Genomic DNA, 16,625 nt, shown 5'->3' on the forward strand with positions numbered 1-16,625 from the left:
ATCTCTGTTCATGAGTCTACCATACGAGCATAGTGTCCTACCGTGGACAGCGCAGAGGAAACCGCTGCTCTCCAGAAAAACATTGCTGCACTCCTGGAGTTTGCCAAAGAGCAGCTTCACTGTGCACCAGGACGATGATCCTAAACATCAAAAATAAATATACTACAGAAGGACTTCAAACAAAGAAAGTCCAGCTTTTGTGTGTGGCCAAGAGTCCAGACCTTAATCCAGCAGAGAGCCACTCAGTCCAGACATCCTGAGAATATGTTGTTGCAGTTCTGTAGGAAGAAACCTCCCGATCACTGAGCAGGTCTGATCAGCAGCTACAGGAAGAGCTGGTTTGAGGTTATTGGTGCCAAAGGAGGTTTGACTGGTTATTAAATCTAATGGTTCACTTAGTTTTTCCATCAGCGCAGTGAATTTTTAATGGCTGTGTTCAATAGAGACACAAAGGGCCGTCATTGTTTGTGTGATATTAGCTCAGGGACACTGTGTTTGTCTACATTTGTGACTTAGATGAAGATCTGATCACATGTTATGGTCAATGCAGAAAACCAGGTCAATCCAACGGGTTCACACACATTCTCTTGCCACTGTATTTGAATTTTTCAAACATCAAAAGCGAGAAAGTGTGTAGTGAACTCAACATTGTGTGGTGCATTATAATAAAGAATAGCAAACCAAACGTATGAGCGAGGCAAAAGAGCACTGAAATCAACGCTGAAGTGTCGAGTCTTTTATCTCTGCCATTAAGTAGATCATTTATACTCTTTAGTTCAGGTGCTTTGGTTTTGATGAATCTCTCCCTGTCATTGGTGGTGCACCTAATTTAGTTTGGACATTTAGGTCAGTTCTTTGGCTTCTCAATTTGGGGAACAAGACACTTTAGCATGAATTGGACTGATAGCACAGGTGTGTTTAGACGTAAAAATGCTCCAGCATTATTTGTTTTGAGCTGGGGACCGTCTCACTGATGTAGCGACTGAACAGTCCAGCCTCGGCCCGGTGGCTCTGCTGATGAGGATTGTTTCTGACAAAGGGTCATTGGCTGTGCATGACGACCGACATGCCTGCATGTGCTGATGGGCTGCCTCCTCTGGCACTGTTAGTCTAAATGTAGACTGGCACTGACACTAATGTACACCGATAAAGCTGTGAGAGTCAATAGTCAGGGAAGAGAGTGTGGGGGTGGGAGACACTGGATTCTTAATTTACCCCATTTGTCCCATTTGTCAGACGCTGGAACTCGTGGTAACTGGGTTGATGAATCATTCTGAATGTGGATGAGAGAGTTCTCCCCTGTAGTCGGCGGGTTCAGCGATTCTTAACAGGTGAAGGTTCGTTTCATGGCGAGCTTGATGTCTGGGGGCCAGGGAAATTTTAATTTCAACTGACATATTGATGCTGGGTGAGATTTGACTCATCCTGTGAGGCATTTTCTCTCCCAGTAAGAGCAGCGGGCTCATGCATGATAATCACCAAGGACACGAGCGAGATCTGAGTTTGGCCCGAGGACAGTTTTTCTTCATAGATACATGTCAATACAGACTCTTCAGAGACATAATTGGTCCTTCTGTTAAAGAATGGCGCTTTTGTCAATGCATAAAATGTGTAAATAATAGAGAGTGTTGTGGTGATGAAGAGCATGTTGATATGTTATTCTTGAATGTCATCGCTCCAAACAGCGTTACTGTGGAGCCCATTAGCTCTGAATATGTCTGTTTTAACTAATAATCACGTCAGTTGGTAAGCAGTAGCTTACCTTAGTGTTTCATTCCAATTACTTTTAACCGAAAGCCAAATTAAATCAATACACACATGTAGTGTGCTGTCATAATAATCTGAATATCTTCACTCAGCAAACTAAGATCGTGAAGTTAATCAGCACAGTAAATCATCGTGTGGGAATACAGCTCACACAAGGTGCTACATTTAAAAAGATTTGATTTTTGGAAACTAAATTCAGGATTTGCAACAAAAATAACCAAATAAAATGATGCCACAAATTAGAGAAAGGACAAATTGTGCCTGTTCTTTATTATAGCTGCTGCACAGGATGTATACTGTGCACATATGCATTAACATCCTGTAAATGCATAAAGGTGGAATCATGTCCTTGAAATCTATCTTTCTGCTCCTGCGGCCACGCCCAGTCTCTGCGTAATTGAGGAATGTCCGTCACAATCTGTTTCATCATCATCATCCAGCTCCTTCAGGAAAATTAATATTCAAAGGGATTTTTAATTTTAGGCCACGACAGAACAAGACAAGCTGTCAACAGGCGGATCTTTGCCTTTGACAAACCATTTTTCTGCAGCTTTTTTTTAACCACAATTGTGCACAGCCAACGCCAGTAATTTGCTTCACACATTTTCCTCACTCAAACCAAAAAAAAAAACAAAAACAAAAAAGATCATGGTCACACACATGAAAACTGTAACTATGTAATTGTGTGTCTACGGTCACTCAGGCACAGTGCAGAGAAACAACTGATAAACAAAGGGATGAAGGGTACGCACACTAACTCCCTCTCGGCCCCTTCTTAAACCTCACTGACACACACACACACACACATGCACACACGCACGCGCACACACGTGCACGCAACTTCTCTGACGCTGGGTAAATGGTCACAGGGACAGAGTATTCCCAGCAGGACTTTGTAGATGAGGGTTGTCAGCACTTTTCTCACCAGAGGGTTTAGGCCTTTCGTTCTGCTCTGGGATGGCTGAGTTTAATTGGAGAACGCTAATGCGCAGCTGGATAGCAGAGCTGCTCATGCCATGACTGGCTCTGAAAACGGGAGGGCGTGGAAGCAGGGCTGGTGTGTGTGTGTGTATATATATATATATATATATATATATGTGTGTGTATGTGTGTGTGTCTCCAGCAGCCACTGCAGGCATCCCGAAAGATGCCAGCAAATTTATTCATGGGATCCGAGCAGTTTGTTTATGAGCCGTCTCATTTACAAAATAATAGGCAATGATAATTTCAGCAGATTGATCCTGGGTTAATCCAAATAATTGCCAATTCATTATAATTCCACATTTTCTGGAAATAGAATTGACTTGTTCTGTCCATCAGCGAGCGCGGTGCCCGGTCGATGAGGTTGTACGCAAAACATGTTTTATCAAAAAAGACAAGACCGGGAAAACAAACGTCCGAAAATATGCTGCACAATGGAGAAACTTCATTTGAAAGCGCGTTTCAAACTTCACCGTACGACTGTGTCACAATTAAAAGCTGAGAGGTGTCGTCTGATGAATGGAAACGGTATAAATAACAGTGTCGGTGTCAGACGACGCATGACATAAAAGCTTGATCTGGGAACAGAGATGAAGCTTTTTGGGGTCGTTTCTTTTTCATAAACAATCTTGACTTGTCAGGTTTTTTATTCGTGCTTTATGACTGATTTCACTATTTTCTGGACCAGATATCACAGGGATGAGGATGTGTTCAGCTCTGACAGATTTTATTGTTCTCTGTCTGTGTTTCTCAACTCTTTATGAGAATTGCTTTTATTTGCTTTGAAATAAGAAGAATACGTGTTGGCCATGGATACTGTTGAGCTAGGATTTTTTTTTTTATCTTTTTTATTTTGCTTATTGTATTATGTGGTTTAAATTGTAATGAAAAGTTGTAGCCTGTATTTTAAATTTCATGGCAGGAACAATACTCCAGACTCTATTTAGTGTATTTTCTTAGTCCTCCTGTCGCAGACATCTCCCATAAAAACAATGAATGTCTGGTTTAAACTAAACACAGTAACAGTTATGGTGGTTTTGTTGACATGTAGAGCTGTGCATGGTTTTGAAGTCAGTGATTTAGTTCTGGTTCGTAGTGGGTTGGTCGTTATGTTGATGGCGTTGGTTACTGGCTGCAGCTCAAAGAGAGAGAGAGAAAGAGAGAGGGTAATGTATGGTAAAAGGTTAATGCCCAGTGGATCATCGTCTAAACACTGAAGACTTTTGTTTTTAACAGTCTTTGATTTCAGTTGTTGTTTCAAGTCTGGAGAGCAGTTTCATACTGCTTCAAAGTTTCCAGGGTTGGTGCTTCCAAGTGGAGACCATAGAGGTAAAAACACCCCTGGGACCTGGGTTACATCCCTGCAGCAGTGACTTTGTTTTAAGAGGAGGAGGAGGAGGAGGAAGAAGATGATGTGCTTGCTTTTGAACAAGTCCGCCGGAACGGTCACTTCAGACAGTGAGCGTGAACGGCATGAGCTTCCACACGCATTACGCTCTCCTGTGGAAACTCTTTGCTGTCGGATGACAAGATGGAGCTGCAGAGCCTTCAAGGGAATCAGAAGCGGCATTATGAGGTGGTTTACACAGAGGGGTTAGCAGAGCGCTTAGCAGGGACAGAGGTACACACGAGGGAGCAGGGAGCAACTGAACAATCAGTTCATTGAGTTTTCGGAGTTGTGTGGAGGAGCGGTGTGTCAGGTGTAAGCACTGTAGCTGTATTCACAATTGCTTTTTTGGGTTTTATTTTTTAATGTAAAGCACATACACGAGCATTGAAAGAGTCCCTCATGGATAGCAAATACCTAATGAGCCCTAAAATGGCACAAACACCCAGCCAGGTGTCAGCCTTAGCGAGGAAAACAACACTTCTGATCAATTCGTTTACAATAGCGCTGGTTGCAGTGCGAACGTTCAGTCAGCTGCAGCGTTATGGAGCAAAAACAGCTCATTGTTGAGAGCGGTTTTAAGTGGATGGAAAGAACAGCGTGAGCTCACTCTGAGATGTGAATGCGCCTTCTTTTCTTTTTTGCACTGGTTTTGGTCATGGCAGGAATATGTCTCCACATTATGTGCCTTGTGTTTTGGATGGTACTCCAAGTGAAACGTGTGTCATCTTTAATCGCACTGTTCGTTGCCGGAGAGACAAAAGTGGAGGAGACTAAAAACCAACAAACTGACAGTGGAAATGCAGAAAAATTGAAGCGGGAAGATGACAGGAGTCAGCTCAGGACATCTTTGAGGAGATGACCAAGGAAAACACCACGAGTGAGGTGGGAAAATATTAGCAGCCTCTTCCCTGATAATTATCATGGAGCTGTAGTTTTGTTTGGAATAACATCTAGACTCAGAACAAAGTAGCAGTATGAAATAGCTGACGTTAATCTTTTTTTTTTTTTTTTTAAACGAGAGGATGATAATGTGTTTTACATCACCAATTAAATGGTGAAACTCTTCATGTAGGAGACCCACAGTTTGAAAACGTGACAATAAAAATAACTAAATATTAGTTTTGTGGTTAATCCAGCTGAACTTCCAAAACAAACCCACATTAGGAATGAGTTCATGTGCCGACAGCTGTGTTTGTTGGCATCATATATACAGATAAATGTATTTTAGCCAGTAGTTTTCTATTTATTTATTTTTTGTTCTCGCTGTTGAGTTCTCATAGATATATATTCCCATGCTTCTTGCTAAACTGAGGCAGCATGCAGCATATCACGTCCAGTCAGACCACAATACTGAATATAGTAGCATTTTTAGCTCTAATAATATAATATTACTGCACTAAGTGGTGCAGCGGCAACATGAAACCATGTACCTCAGACACAGCTGCATATTGGAAATTGACAAAAGCAACAACACTCCTGATTCTCGCCACCACCTTTAAAAACCTTTCTCTGATGGTGCAGCTGATTAACCTGGACTGATTAAAGGCGTCTTTTATCCTTTGCGAGGCCGAAGGCTGCGGAGTGACTGTGTTAGGCTCCTTGCTATCAAACCTTGAGAGCAGAAGCAATCTTTACAGGAACAAACTTTTATTATGAACAACCCCGTGTGACCTGAAACTGCACACACTGAAGAGAGGAAGAAAACAAGAGCGAAAGAAGAAACTGATTTCTAGAAGCTGTGAACAATCCCTTCATATATGTATAAGAAAAAAAAAAGGTTATTATAAAGAACTAACGCATAAACAAACCATGGTATATGTTCTTTTTTTCAGGCTCTGACACTGTCTTTTGAGAACAACATTTACTGAGAGAACATTTCATAAAGCAGCTAAATAAAGATCTTGAGTGAAAACACCCGTCATTAGAAGAACTCAGATTTTCTCCCTCCTGTATGTGGATCTGTATAAAATGGACCTGCAGCCAATAGTCCCTCACTGATCACTGAGGAAACTCTCCAGCCCCAATGAATTGTTCATTAACCATTTAATCGCTGTAGTTAAACGACTCGCGGTATTGGCTGCCTGTGTGCTTTCCTGACGACGCTCGGATTGATACATTTTTCCAATTCTTAGTTTATCAGCAGCCAAACAATTACCAGTGAAGAGTTTATTCCAACACCAGCTGAATTTAAGAGTCCAGGCCTGAGTTAAGTGAGCAGTGGTGGCCTATAAAAGCAGACTGAAAACTCATCAACTCGTGGGTGCTGCACTGTACCCATGACTTCAGCTTCAAATACAAAGCTTGTCTGAGCATATTAGAAAATAAAATATGAGAACTATCATTATAACTGTAAAAAAAAAAAAAACATACTGATCTACATAAAATCATGGCAGGCACAGTCACAGATCATTTTTCATTTTCCTCCTCAGAGATTGCAGCCTTTGATACGACATAGCTGTGATATGAATCCTCTGATTTTACACTGTGTCGAATGGAGTGACATCACATGCCGCACGAGGTGCTTTAGCAAACTCGCTTCTGGATTTACGGCCCATGAGGAACGTATTGTAAAACAAAAATCCAGCCATATTTCATCCTAGGAGAAGCTTGATAGAGGAAATGTTGTAGGATTCCACTGGCGGCTCTGTTAGGAAGAGAAATAACTAGACGGCCATGCATGTTAAAAGCCTATGTGCCATCAAAGCCCCTTGGGCTACAAAGGGCTCTTTTAGCAAATGGATGGCAACAGCTGCAAACTCTGGGCTGTTCTTAATGTGCACGGTGCAGATGTCTGCACTTGAGTCCCACAGTCTGAGACAGATCTGTCTGCCTCTACACTGGGCCTCTCTTATCATATCACTGTAGCTTCATTAAGCACTGAATTCAGTATCAGCATCTGTCTGACAGTTTTTGCTCTCCAATTAAAGGAAAAATCCACAAAAAGCTGCTGTAATATCCATCAGAGACCCTCCTTATGTGCTTCATGTATACCTTCATTTATCTTGTGTTAGCCTCATAAAATGGTTATCAGTGTGACACCAGGACCGTTTCAGCTTCTTGCAATTACTAATTCTCAGTGGTAGAAGCTGTTTTGGCACCAAAAATGCTGGACCTTCTAACTCTGTAAGTAATATGATATAAGTGATATACTGTGTTCTGAGTATGAGACATTTTCTGCTTCTATTTTTATTTCATTTTTATTATCATACTTGTCTCATGCTCAGGCACAAACACTGCAGTGAACAATGACAGGAACCGCGGAGGCTCCCAAAGAGAATCACCCTCCTTTAGCCTCTGTAGCCTTTTACTTCTGAAACCTGAAGCAGCAATGAAGAGCTGTGTGGCTCAGTCTAATGGCTGGATGCCTGAACACACATGAAATTGGCTCTTGGAGCAGAGCTACAGCTGGATTTAAATATTGTTCTAGCGAAGTCTATTTTTGTTCAAACTGAAGAAAAGTTTATTTGCAGAACAAAAAAGTCTTACACTGAAGTGATACAGCTGGAAAAGAAATCCAAATAATCACCCGCATGAGGCGACGGGGACACACCACTGATCAAAGCTATCGGCACAAGCGCTGCTATTACTTAAAATCAATTGCACAGCGATAAGAAATGCGTTGCAGACATGAACCATATTCAATCAGATTACACACATCTATCCAATCAGTGAACTGGGACAGAACATTGTTGACTATTGAACTCATTTAATGCTTAAAACAAATACAAGTTACTTCACTGGGTCATCACAATTGAACAAGAGATTTTTTTCATATTTGTAACACCCTCAGAAATATACATTCACATGGCTGCATACAGACAATTTCTCTCTTTTCTTTTCTTTCCATAACATCAAAATCGACAAATCGTATGCCTCACCCCTTATTGTATGACAGTGAAGCTGCTAGTGGCGCTTTTAAAAACGTACCGGAGGAGCATTTTTAGGGTGGGGCTTTGGAAATAAGCTATGTGTCAACTTCATCTACCCATCATCGAGTCTCTATGTTTGCAGTCAAAATATATTTTACATGAACAGGGTCCCTACGCAATTGTCCCTAAATAAATCCCGACTATAATCTCAACCGTATGTACAGTATTTACAGTGGAATGTTGAACATACTGAATACAAAAAGTAGATTAGGATGGAATGAAGTTACAGTCAGTATTACAAAATAGAAACTCATAACACCCCGACAACATGAAGACAATGTTTACATCTACCAGTATACAGAACGTCAACTCAAATCTGAAAGGTGTTTTTCTCTCTCTCTCTCTCTCTCTCTCTGACATGTCTGAGAAGCAAGCGTGGCAGTGGTTTCATGAGGGATGCAGGAAAAGAAAATGAAATGAAACCATAAACTTGTGCTTTAAAAAGAAGGTAGAGTTGGTCTTTGCTTTGGGCCAAAGATGTTTTTTTTTTGTTTGTTTTTTGTTTTTTAATTTAAATTTATAAGTTAAATCTCTTTTCACTGGATTAATTTCAATTGTTGTGCTTAGAAAAGTCAGCCATGTGTGACTAAGTAGCAAAAGTCTGATCTCTTTAGGACTCTTCAGGAAAAAAAAAGTGCCGTGTTACCATTTTGCCATCAATAAATGTTTACATGGTAACGAATACAGCTTTTTAGGAGATCAATTGATTTAAAGGTCGGGTATAGACGAACTGTTAGTATAATGCTGGAGCTCAGATGGAAGAACATCCCCACTATACTAATGAAAACTCACTGCAAGTTAAAAAAAATTAAATAAAATCAAACATATTTTGTCTGATTTAAAGACGTTTGCGGCTCATGTCATATTTCAGTATTATTTCTCATGTTTATCTGAGCGTGAATGACGGAGCAGCAACTGTTCAGACTAAATCATGTCTCCTAACTTCGATAGGCACTGAATGCAAGAGTAAAATATAAAGACATGCTTCTCATACCTTTGTCTCTATTAATGCTATAACGTGAACCATGTGGAAAACAAAAGGCTATAAAACTGTAATTTGCTTTGCACTTTGAAAGCGGCAACCCCGCGACTTGTCAATTAGTTTTTCCCCCCTCTCGAAACTTTCTGTCACAAACCTCATGTATTGCTCTCCAACAATAGTGGATGCATTATACAGAAAAAAAAACAAAACAAAGAAACTGTAGAAACTGATGAACCTGAACTAAACTGAACCAAACCTTTAATAAGAACGTGTTATTTACCATTTTGTGATGTTAATTTGTGTTGAAAATACGATGTAGTTTGAGGCTCATGATTAACATGCTCATCTAAAAACATACAGTAGACAAGCATGAACTGTAAAACATTCACATCTCCTGCTGGCAGAGAGATCTGCTCTCACAGAGATGTTATTTTTTCATCTTTATTTATATATATTTATATATATTTATATACTTTTTTGTGTGTTAACTGCAATATTGTTGCTGGGTACTGTGTGCCCATAAACTCATACCTCTTTCAATACTGACAACACTGACAAAGTGCTGTCTTTTGAGCTGCAAATGAGGACAAACGCACTGGAATTGATACAGAAAAAATAGCAACATACTTCCACTCCCACACAAAAAACATGCATAAAATAAGGCTTAATACAGTATTTATATTGTTCAGAGCCAGTCAGATATGTCATTTATATCCACGGATTTACTCTTCTTTGCTTCTGTTTTATCCCATTTTTCACATTGGACTCTCTTTTTTTTTTTAAGTTTAGAAGCAAATACATTTCGCTGATTGTGATGGACCTCAGTGCTGAGGAGAAACACAAGTCATTTGCTATGCTAGCATCCACGGGCACTTGTTAACAATGACTAAAAAAACACATATATATAATGCCTTCCTCCCGACAGGGTCATTGTTATCCCCGTTGGCAGATTCAGACGCCAACATCAGCGAGGGAAGGACAACCAATCATTCCTTTAAAATCCCCCAAACAGCGAGTGAAATTTGTTTTGTTTTTTTTTTTTTAGAAAGAAACAGGAGATGGATTGAAAACATCATGAAAGCAGCAGGTGACTTATCATATACTCCAGCGTGGTCACCGTCAAATTTTGATTTCCCTTTACATGTTTTAAAATGTTTTCTCTGTAGATGTAAATCAAAGCATCACTGTGTTGATATTTTCCTCCTCTCCGTGTCCTTTGTGTCCATGGGCGACTCCTCATAGAAAAACGCTGTTGGTGTGAGTGGGGGAGGCTTTAGCCAATTCCTCAGCACCAAGTCACACAATTATAATGAGAGACAAAGTCATTAATGGGAAACTCCCCAGACACTTTTCTCTGACATCCATTTGATATAAAAAAGGGTTAGAACAAAACATAATTATGACAACACAAAAAAAAAAACCAAAAAAAAAAAAACCCAGACATTTCATTATAGTGGTAAGATTTAGAGCTCGTGTACACAGGTCAACCTGTTCAAGTCATGACACAATTACGACATTTCAGAGCATCATTGAAGGTTTCACTGTGAGACTCACCAAACCTCTTTTGGACGTGATTGTGATGCACCACTGAAAAAGGAGAAATTGTTGTGTATAATACGATTGCAGCCCTTCTCTCCCCTGCTGTTCCGATTCGCTGATGTGGGAACTAGTTTAACATGATTGAAAATTGAAAACACTCAATATTTATCTGTTACTGCCAATACGGCTCAGTAGACTGGCTCCCTATCAGTAAAGAGACAAATCAGGCAATATAAACGCAGAGGGTCAAGAAATACTAAGCATGTCTTTGGAAAAACAGCAATAACATATCTGCCTTTAATGCTGTAAATATACAAAAGTGAATCATTTCATGGACGCTAACCCCAGTGAGAAACGAGAGAAATGATGCAGGTGCTGTATGGCGGAATTTTTTTTTTTTTTTTTTTTTTCTTTCTCAAACATTTGACCACAAAATTACAAACACTTACAACGCCACCTGTAATTATGTCAAACATTATACTCTCAGTTCTCTGGTCAAAAATCATACAAAAAGACACAAAAGTAACAAAATGTCAATGATAATAGAAAAAAACCAAGACAAACAAAAAAAATAAAGACAGAAACAAATCGTACATCCAGTGTAGGACTTTCACAAATGTGCTCAGCAAAACCTCAACCTGCAGTCTCTTTTTATACATTTAATACATTTATAACATGAAAAAAAAATACACAAAAAGAATAACACACCAGTATTAATCAACCAACCACCTCCCTGGCCTCGTAGGTCAGTGACAATAAGTCCTTTTTACATACCTTAGTTTTTATTCTTGCCCATTCACCTGATGGAACTGATACCAATGCTGTCGTGCTGAGAAGTTGATGTTGCTAGCACTTTAAATAGACGCTTGATTTTCTAATAGAGATTAGTTGGATGGGGTCTGATGTGGGGGGGGTCAGGGGGGGAAGGACCGTGACGGGTGCAGTTTGACGAATGGGAGGGTGGGGTTGTGATGGAAGTGAAAGGTGCGGTGGAATGCAGGTGGGGGACAAAGGGGTTGTTTGGTTTGGTTGTTGCATGCCACTACACATACCACTCTTTCTTAGAAATGACAGAGCCGTCGGTTTGAGAGATCATATCATCGGCTATCTCAGGTTCAGGGTCATACTGGAAAGCCAGAGTCCGCTCGTCATAATCTCGGCTCTCTCCTTCATCCACAGTGAAATAGGGCCTCTTCAGGTCCTCTGCTTCGCCATCAAAGTCGCGCTCACTCGCCTCAAACCCTCCGGGGCCGCCGATCTGGGCGGGTTTCTTCTCGTCGTCCGAGTCGTCCGGGTACTGCAGGTTCTTGGGGATGGGGGGATGGGCGGGCAGGCCGCCGGCCTTGCTGTACCCATTTCCGAACACGTGTTTCTTGGTGCTGTAGTCTCCTTTGAAGGTGCGCTGGCGGCGGCGCAGGAATACAAAGAGCAGTGTGGCCGCTACGCCCAATAGGGCGACTCCCCCCACAGCGCCCCCGATGGCGGCGCTTGGATTGTGCGGCTCCGCCGGTATCTCACTGCCGTTCCGTTCTGTCGGGTTGTTAGGGAATTCTGGGTAGGAAAAGACAGATGGAAGGGAGTGTGTCAGTGCTCTGGTGGGAGGAGGTGCATTTGTGCAGGTGCAGATTTTTTTTTTTTTTTTTTAGGAAAGATGAAGTAAGGGAGACAAGGACGGAAAAGCAAAGGGGAAAGGAAGGACCCAGCCCCACGAAAAACCCCCCCAACCCCCCAACCCCAGAGGAGCCCTTACCAACAGTGTGGCAAGGCTCAGTCATTCACAGTCACATGCAGTTTCAGACATGGAAAGAATGAAATTAACAGCCAGGCCACTACACAGCACCATCAAAGAGAGAACAAAGTGAGTGAAGCTTTGTCAGCATGCATTAACCATCATTTCTTCTCTGTTTGGATGGCAGAGCAAAATGAAACACTTTAATGAACAAACTGTGAAAGAATTAATTCATGTGGCCTTTCACTTAATACAGTCAACTCTGCAGAATTCAAACAAGTCCAAGTCAACATATTGAATGATAGACTGCAGTTAAGCCCAGCATAGAATAGTACAGCAAAACATATAACCAAGTTCAATCATCATTGTGGTGGTAATGAAATGAAAGAGGACTGTCAGAGATGATTATCAGCAGCCAAGCATACACAGCCACGATGCATCAAGAGAGCTGATAAACATGAAGCTCTTATTTTCAGGCAGCAGAACAGACAGCAGAAAATAGCATATGCTTCCAAGAGAAAAGTATATACTATTCAGGAGAAACAGCAGAGAGAGACAGAGAAAGTTATCAAATGAAGCAAAGATGTGCTCTAATCTACCACAGAGTGACAGAGACTAATGGCCTACTAGAGACAAACAATGACTAAGATGCCAGAGTTGGAAGGCTGTGATTTTGCCTTGCAAATATAAAAAAAAGATATGCTTTTAAATTCACAACTGCCACGGCCATACCATATCTAGAGCTAAACTGAGCCATCACATCCACTCCACCACTTTAAGGAGCACAAAACCTCCACACAAGAAGATAAACAACACTCGTGACTAAAGCACAGTCGTCGCTTACAATAAAAAATGTCCCTTACATACACATCTTCACTTAAAACCGAAAAAAAAAAAAAAAAAAAAATGTACAAAGCTCCTTCAAGCACAGAGACGGGAGAGACTTTTATCTGAAACGTGATCAAAGCCTCGGGCTGCACAGGTAGTGCTCGTCTAAAGCTGCAGAGCAGAGGCACATTTAACTTCAGTGGTAAACGCTGAATCCTCAATGGAAAGATGGGAGGAAAAAAAATAACAATGCAGTTAGTTACGCCGTCTACTAAACAAATTGTGGGGGAGATCGGCTGAAAAAAAAAAAAGTTCAAACGAAAACAGTGAGGAAGAGAGGCAGAAACCACAGGCTGGTATGCACAGTGTGCAACATGGCAGGACACGTCAGTACAGAAACAAAAGATTTACTGCTATTGATACTATTTGTACCTACTGTTGTACTTAATTAGAACCACCTCGTTATGACCTGTCATTATCTTGTTAGCACACACCATTACACTGTTGATCAGCTGATCTCTCCAGGAAACATCTGGATCTGATAAACATCTGATGAGCACTGAAATACTCAGGTAGCACACTTCATCGTGCCACGCCTTCATTTTCACAATAGGGTTTTAATAATAGTTTATATGTGCCACCAACTGGCAGATAACATCGTTATTCATAGTTTATTAGTATTGCCCTGAACTGTGACACTTAATATATATAATATATACTGTATATGGATGATATTGGTGGGGAAATTATCTTTATGAACCTCCAAACTCATTTACATAGTAACTGATCATAATTGAGCCTGAATGAAGGTTTATGTGAAGTTCCATTGCGATATTAAATTCCCTGTGTTGCCTTCAAATGCAGTCAACTCAATGCAAAATCCTGCAAATATGACAACCTCTGCCAAGAGGCAAAACAAAAATTACAAATTCTCCAAATAAGCAGAAGATCATTTTCAAATTATTGCCCTAAACTGTTGAACCAAACACATTACACTCGGTTAGAGCTGTTTTTTTCAGTGGAAATGATGAATCTCCAGGCATTAATCTGCTAGAAAGGGATGGTATTGGGTTAAGTAAAGATGCCACTGAAGCCTGACTCTCTGCGTTAATTACAATGGCACTGATTCACTCAGTCCTATGGAGGGACCTCCCAAAAACTGTCGCTCTCCTCAGCTGCTCTTCCTCTGCACCCTCTCTCGCATGCAGGGCCGACAGCAAAGCTCTCCAATTTCTAAAGCGGTGCCGGGCACAGTCTCAAATATCAGCTCAGGTTTTAATCTGACCACCTAATGGGATTATTCAGACACCGGCCTTCATTACACACATGAATGAGAGAGCAGAGCCAGGTCACCCCTGCTCGAGAACACATCCTCCCACCAAGTCCAAAGAGGGGTGAAAATCCAGGGGATTGAAGGAGAGGAGAGAGAAGGGAGAACGTTCTCCTGTAATCCTCTCCTCTACCCCTCACTGTCTTCCTCTGCGAGGATCAGTCTTCCCACCCATCAGCCCCCTTATTCAATCTAAATTAGGGCAGCTTTTTGCCTTGCATTTCTAAGGCGGCAAAGACTTGATATTTACCACTTAGAGAGGTGAAAAACAGAAGGCAAGACCATTAAAGTTACCAAATAGTGGCAATAAAAGATGATGCAGCGAGCCTTCAGAAGCGCACTCCATCCCCGCCATTTCTATAAAAGGATCAAGTGACACCACCTCTTGACACCAGTATTTGAAGAATGTGAATGTCAACTCTAATGATTTAAAAATATGTTATACTTCAAACAAAACAGAGACATGAAAGCAGTTATAAACATTCAGGTATTTTTCTGGCTTCTCTTGGTCTCCGCATCACCTCCGGAGGAAACCTTGGAAGTTGCTGTGCCGAAAACGAGTGCAGTTTTTTTTTACAGGAGTTAAAATGTTTTACTAGAGGGAGAATGGAAGGGAAGAGTGTTGAAGTATTCAGATGGCTCTACCTTGGTAATGGGGGAGGGGGGTACATTAAAAGCAGCTGAAGAAGCTCAGGAAACACCAGGAAAAGCTCATCAGATTGCTTGTGTGTAGTGGTAGGAACACACTGCTTTCATTCTGCAACTCAAAGACGCATGTTGACAAATAGGACACCCTGTTCTTGACGTGTTATCCAGCACACCTCTGCTGTGTACTCAACTCAGTGCGAGGTCACATCACAACACAGCCTCCCATTCAGCGCGCAGGGGCCTCGTGCGCACACCAAGATAACAAAATGGCAAAAGAAGATTTCTCAATTTCCCCGCCATTGTGGCTTTGTCGAGGACACGTACTCTGTGAATGTGAGTATGTGAAATTAAGAGTGGCTATGGTACAAACTAATCACATTACAGAAGCACTAATAATAAAACACATTTGAAATGGTTGGGGGTACGTATGGGTGTTTGACAGCACGGAGGAGGTAGGAGGCGTTCCACCAGCACGCCATCGCTACTGGCAACACCTGCCAACAGATAGATAAAAGAGCTCAAAACAGCACAACAACAGCCCTGATACAGTTCCAGGCAACAAAAGGCAGTGTCTATTAACACCACTCTGGAAATATGCAGATAGTCGGGTAACCTTGAGTTGCAATGACTAAAATGTACTATTGAGATTAATAGGTGCCAAGATGTGCTATGAAAGGCTATAATTCAATCCAGGGACATGATAGATTTATGCAGGTAATGAATAACATGAAATACTGCAGCTATTCAAACGCTGCAACCATGCTGTTTGGTATTACATTAATCACTCTATTTTGAATGTTCACATCTGACTTGATTGAGTGGATGATTTACTTCATCCAAACATCTTAGTGACAAAATCTGTTTCCTTCACAACTTGATGATGAGTGTTCTCCCTCTGAGTCATTTCTGTAAAACACAAGGGAATCTTTAAGAGAAACAAATGGGGCACACTCATTAAAAAAAAAGAAGAAAAAAAAAAAGCCATCTTGTTGCGGAAATGACACATCAGGTCCGAGCCGGAAAACAACATACAGGGTTTTGTGTTTCAGTGTAAGCCGCAGTATAAAACAACCAGCAGCAGCAAATATTCTGAGATTTTTAAGAAGAGGCAAGTCACAGGCAGAAGTGCCTGTAAAGTAGAGGAAACTGTTTCACAACTCAGTCCTGCAGGTACAGTTTCTGGGTGTGCTCTACTCATGTCTGCACATGAAAAGAAAGAAAGACTCTCATTCCTGAGTCTTAGCGCAATCACTTGGACAAGGTGTTATGACAGAGGCTGGGAAAATGAGAGAGGATTTCAAAGAGTGGTACAGGGTGTGGTGTTTTAATATGACTAAATGAGGAACACGCAGCAGACAACAGAAGATGAAAAGAAAATAGAGGGCTACTAAGTCAAGGAGTGGCAAGTAGAAAAAAAGAAAGAAAGAAGATGGAGCGAGTGCCTTTGAGAGGTTGGGGAGTGACAACAGAGAGTAAAGGATGGAATAATGAGTGAGTGAGGA

At 41.2% G+C, this 16,625-nt stretch overlaps 1 protein-coding gene across 1 annotated transcript in view; it reads right to left on the bottom strand.

The window, feature by feature from the left end:
• Positions 1-7,824: 7,824 nt before the first annotated feature.
• The window catches only part of nectin1b (nectin cell adhesion molecule 1b), a 76,074-nt gene continuing 67,273 nt past the window's right edge, over positions 7,825-16,625 (bottom strand). Inside the window, exon 6 of the mRNA XM_023404915.2 lies at positions 7,825-12,139. Within this exon, the coding sequence (XP_023260683.1) occupies positions 11,631-12,139 (509 nt within the window). The 3' untranslated portion in view covers positions 7,825-11,630. The remainder of the gene's footprint in view (positions 12,140-16,625) is intronic.

The sequence above is a fragment of the Seriola lalandi genome, unplaced genomic scaffold, assembly GCF_002814215.2.
Source record: "Seriola lalandi dorsalis isolate HSWRI2012SDOR001 ecotype SW California unplaced genomic scaffold, Sedor1 jcf7180002054257, whole genome shotgun sequence".
In the NCBI taxonomy this organism is placed as follows: domain Eukaryota; kingdom Metazoa; phylum Chordata; class Actinopteri; order Carangiformes; family Carangidae; genus Seriola; species Seriola lalandi.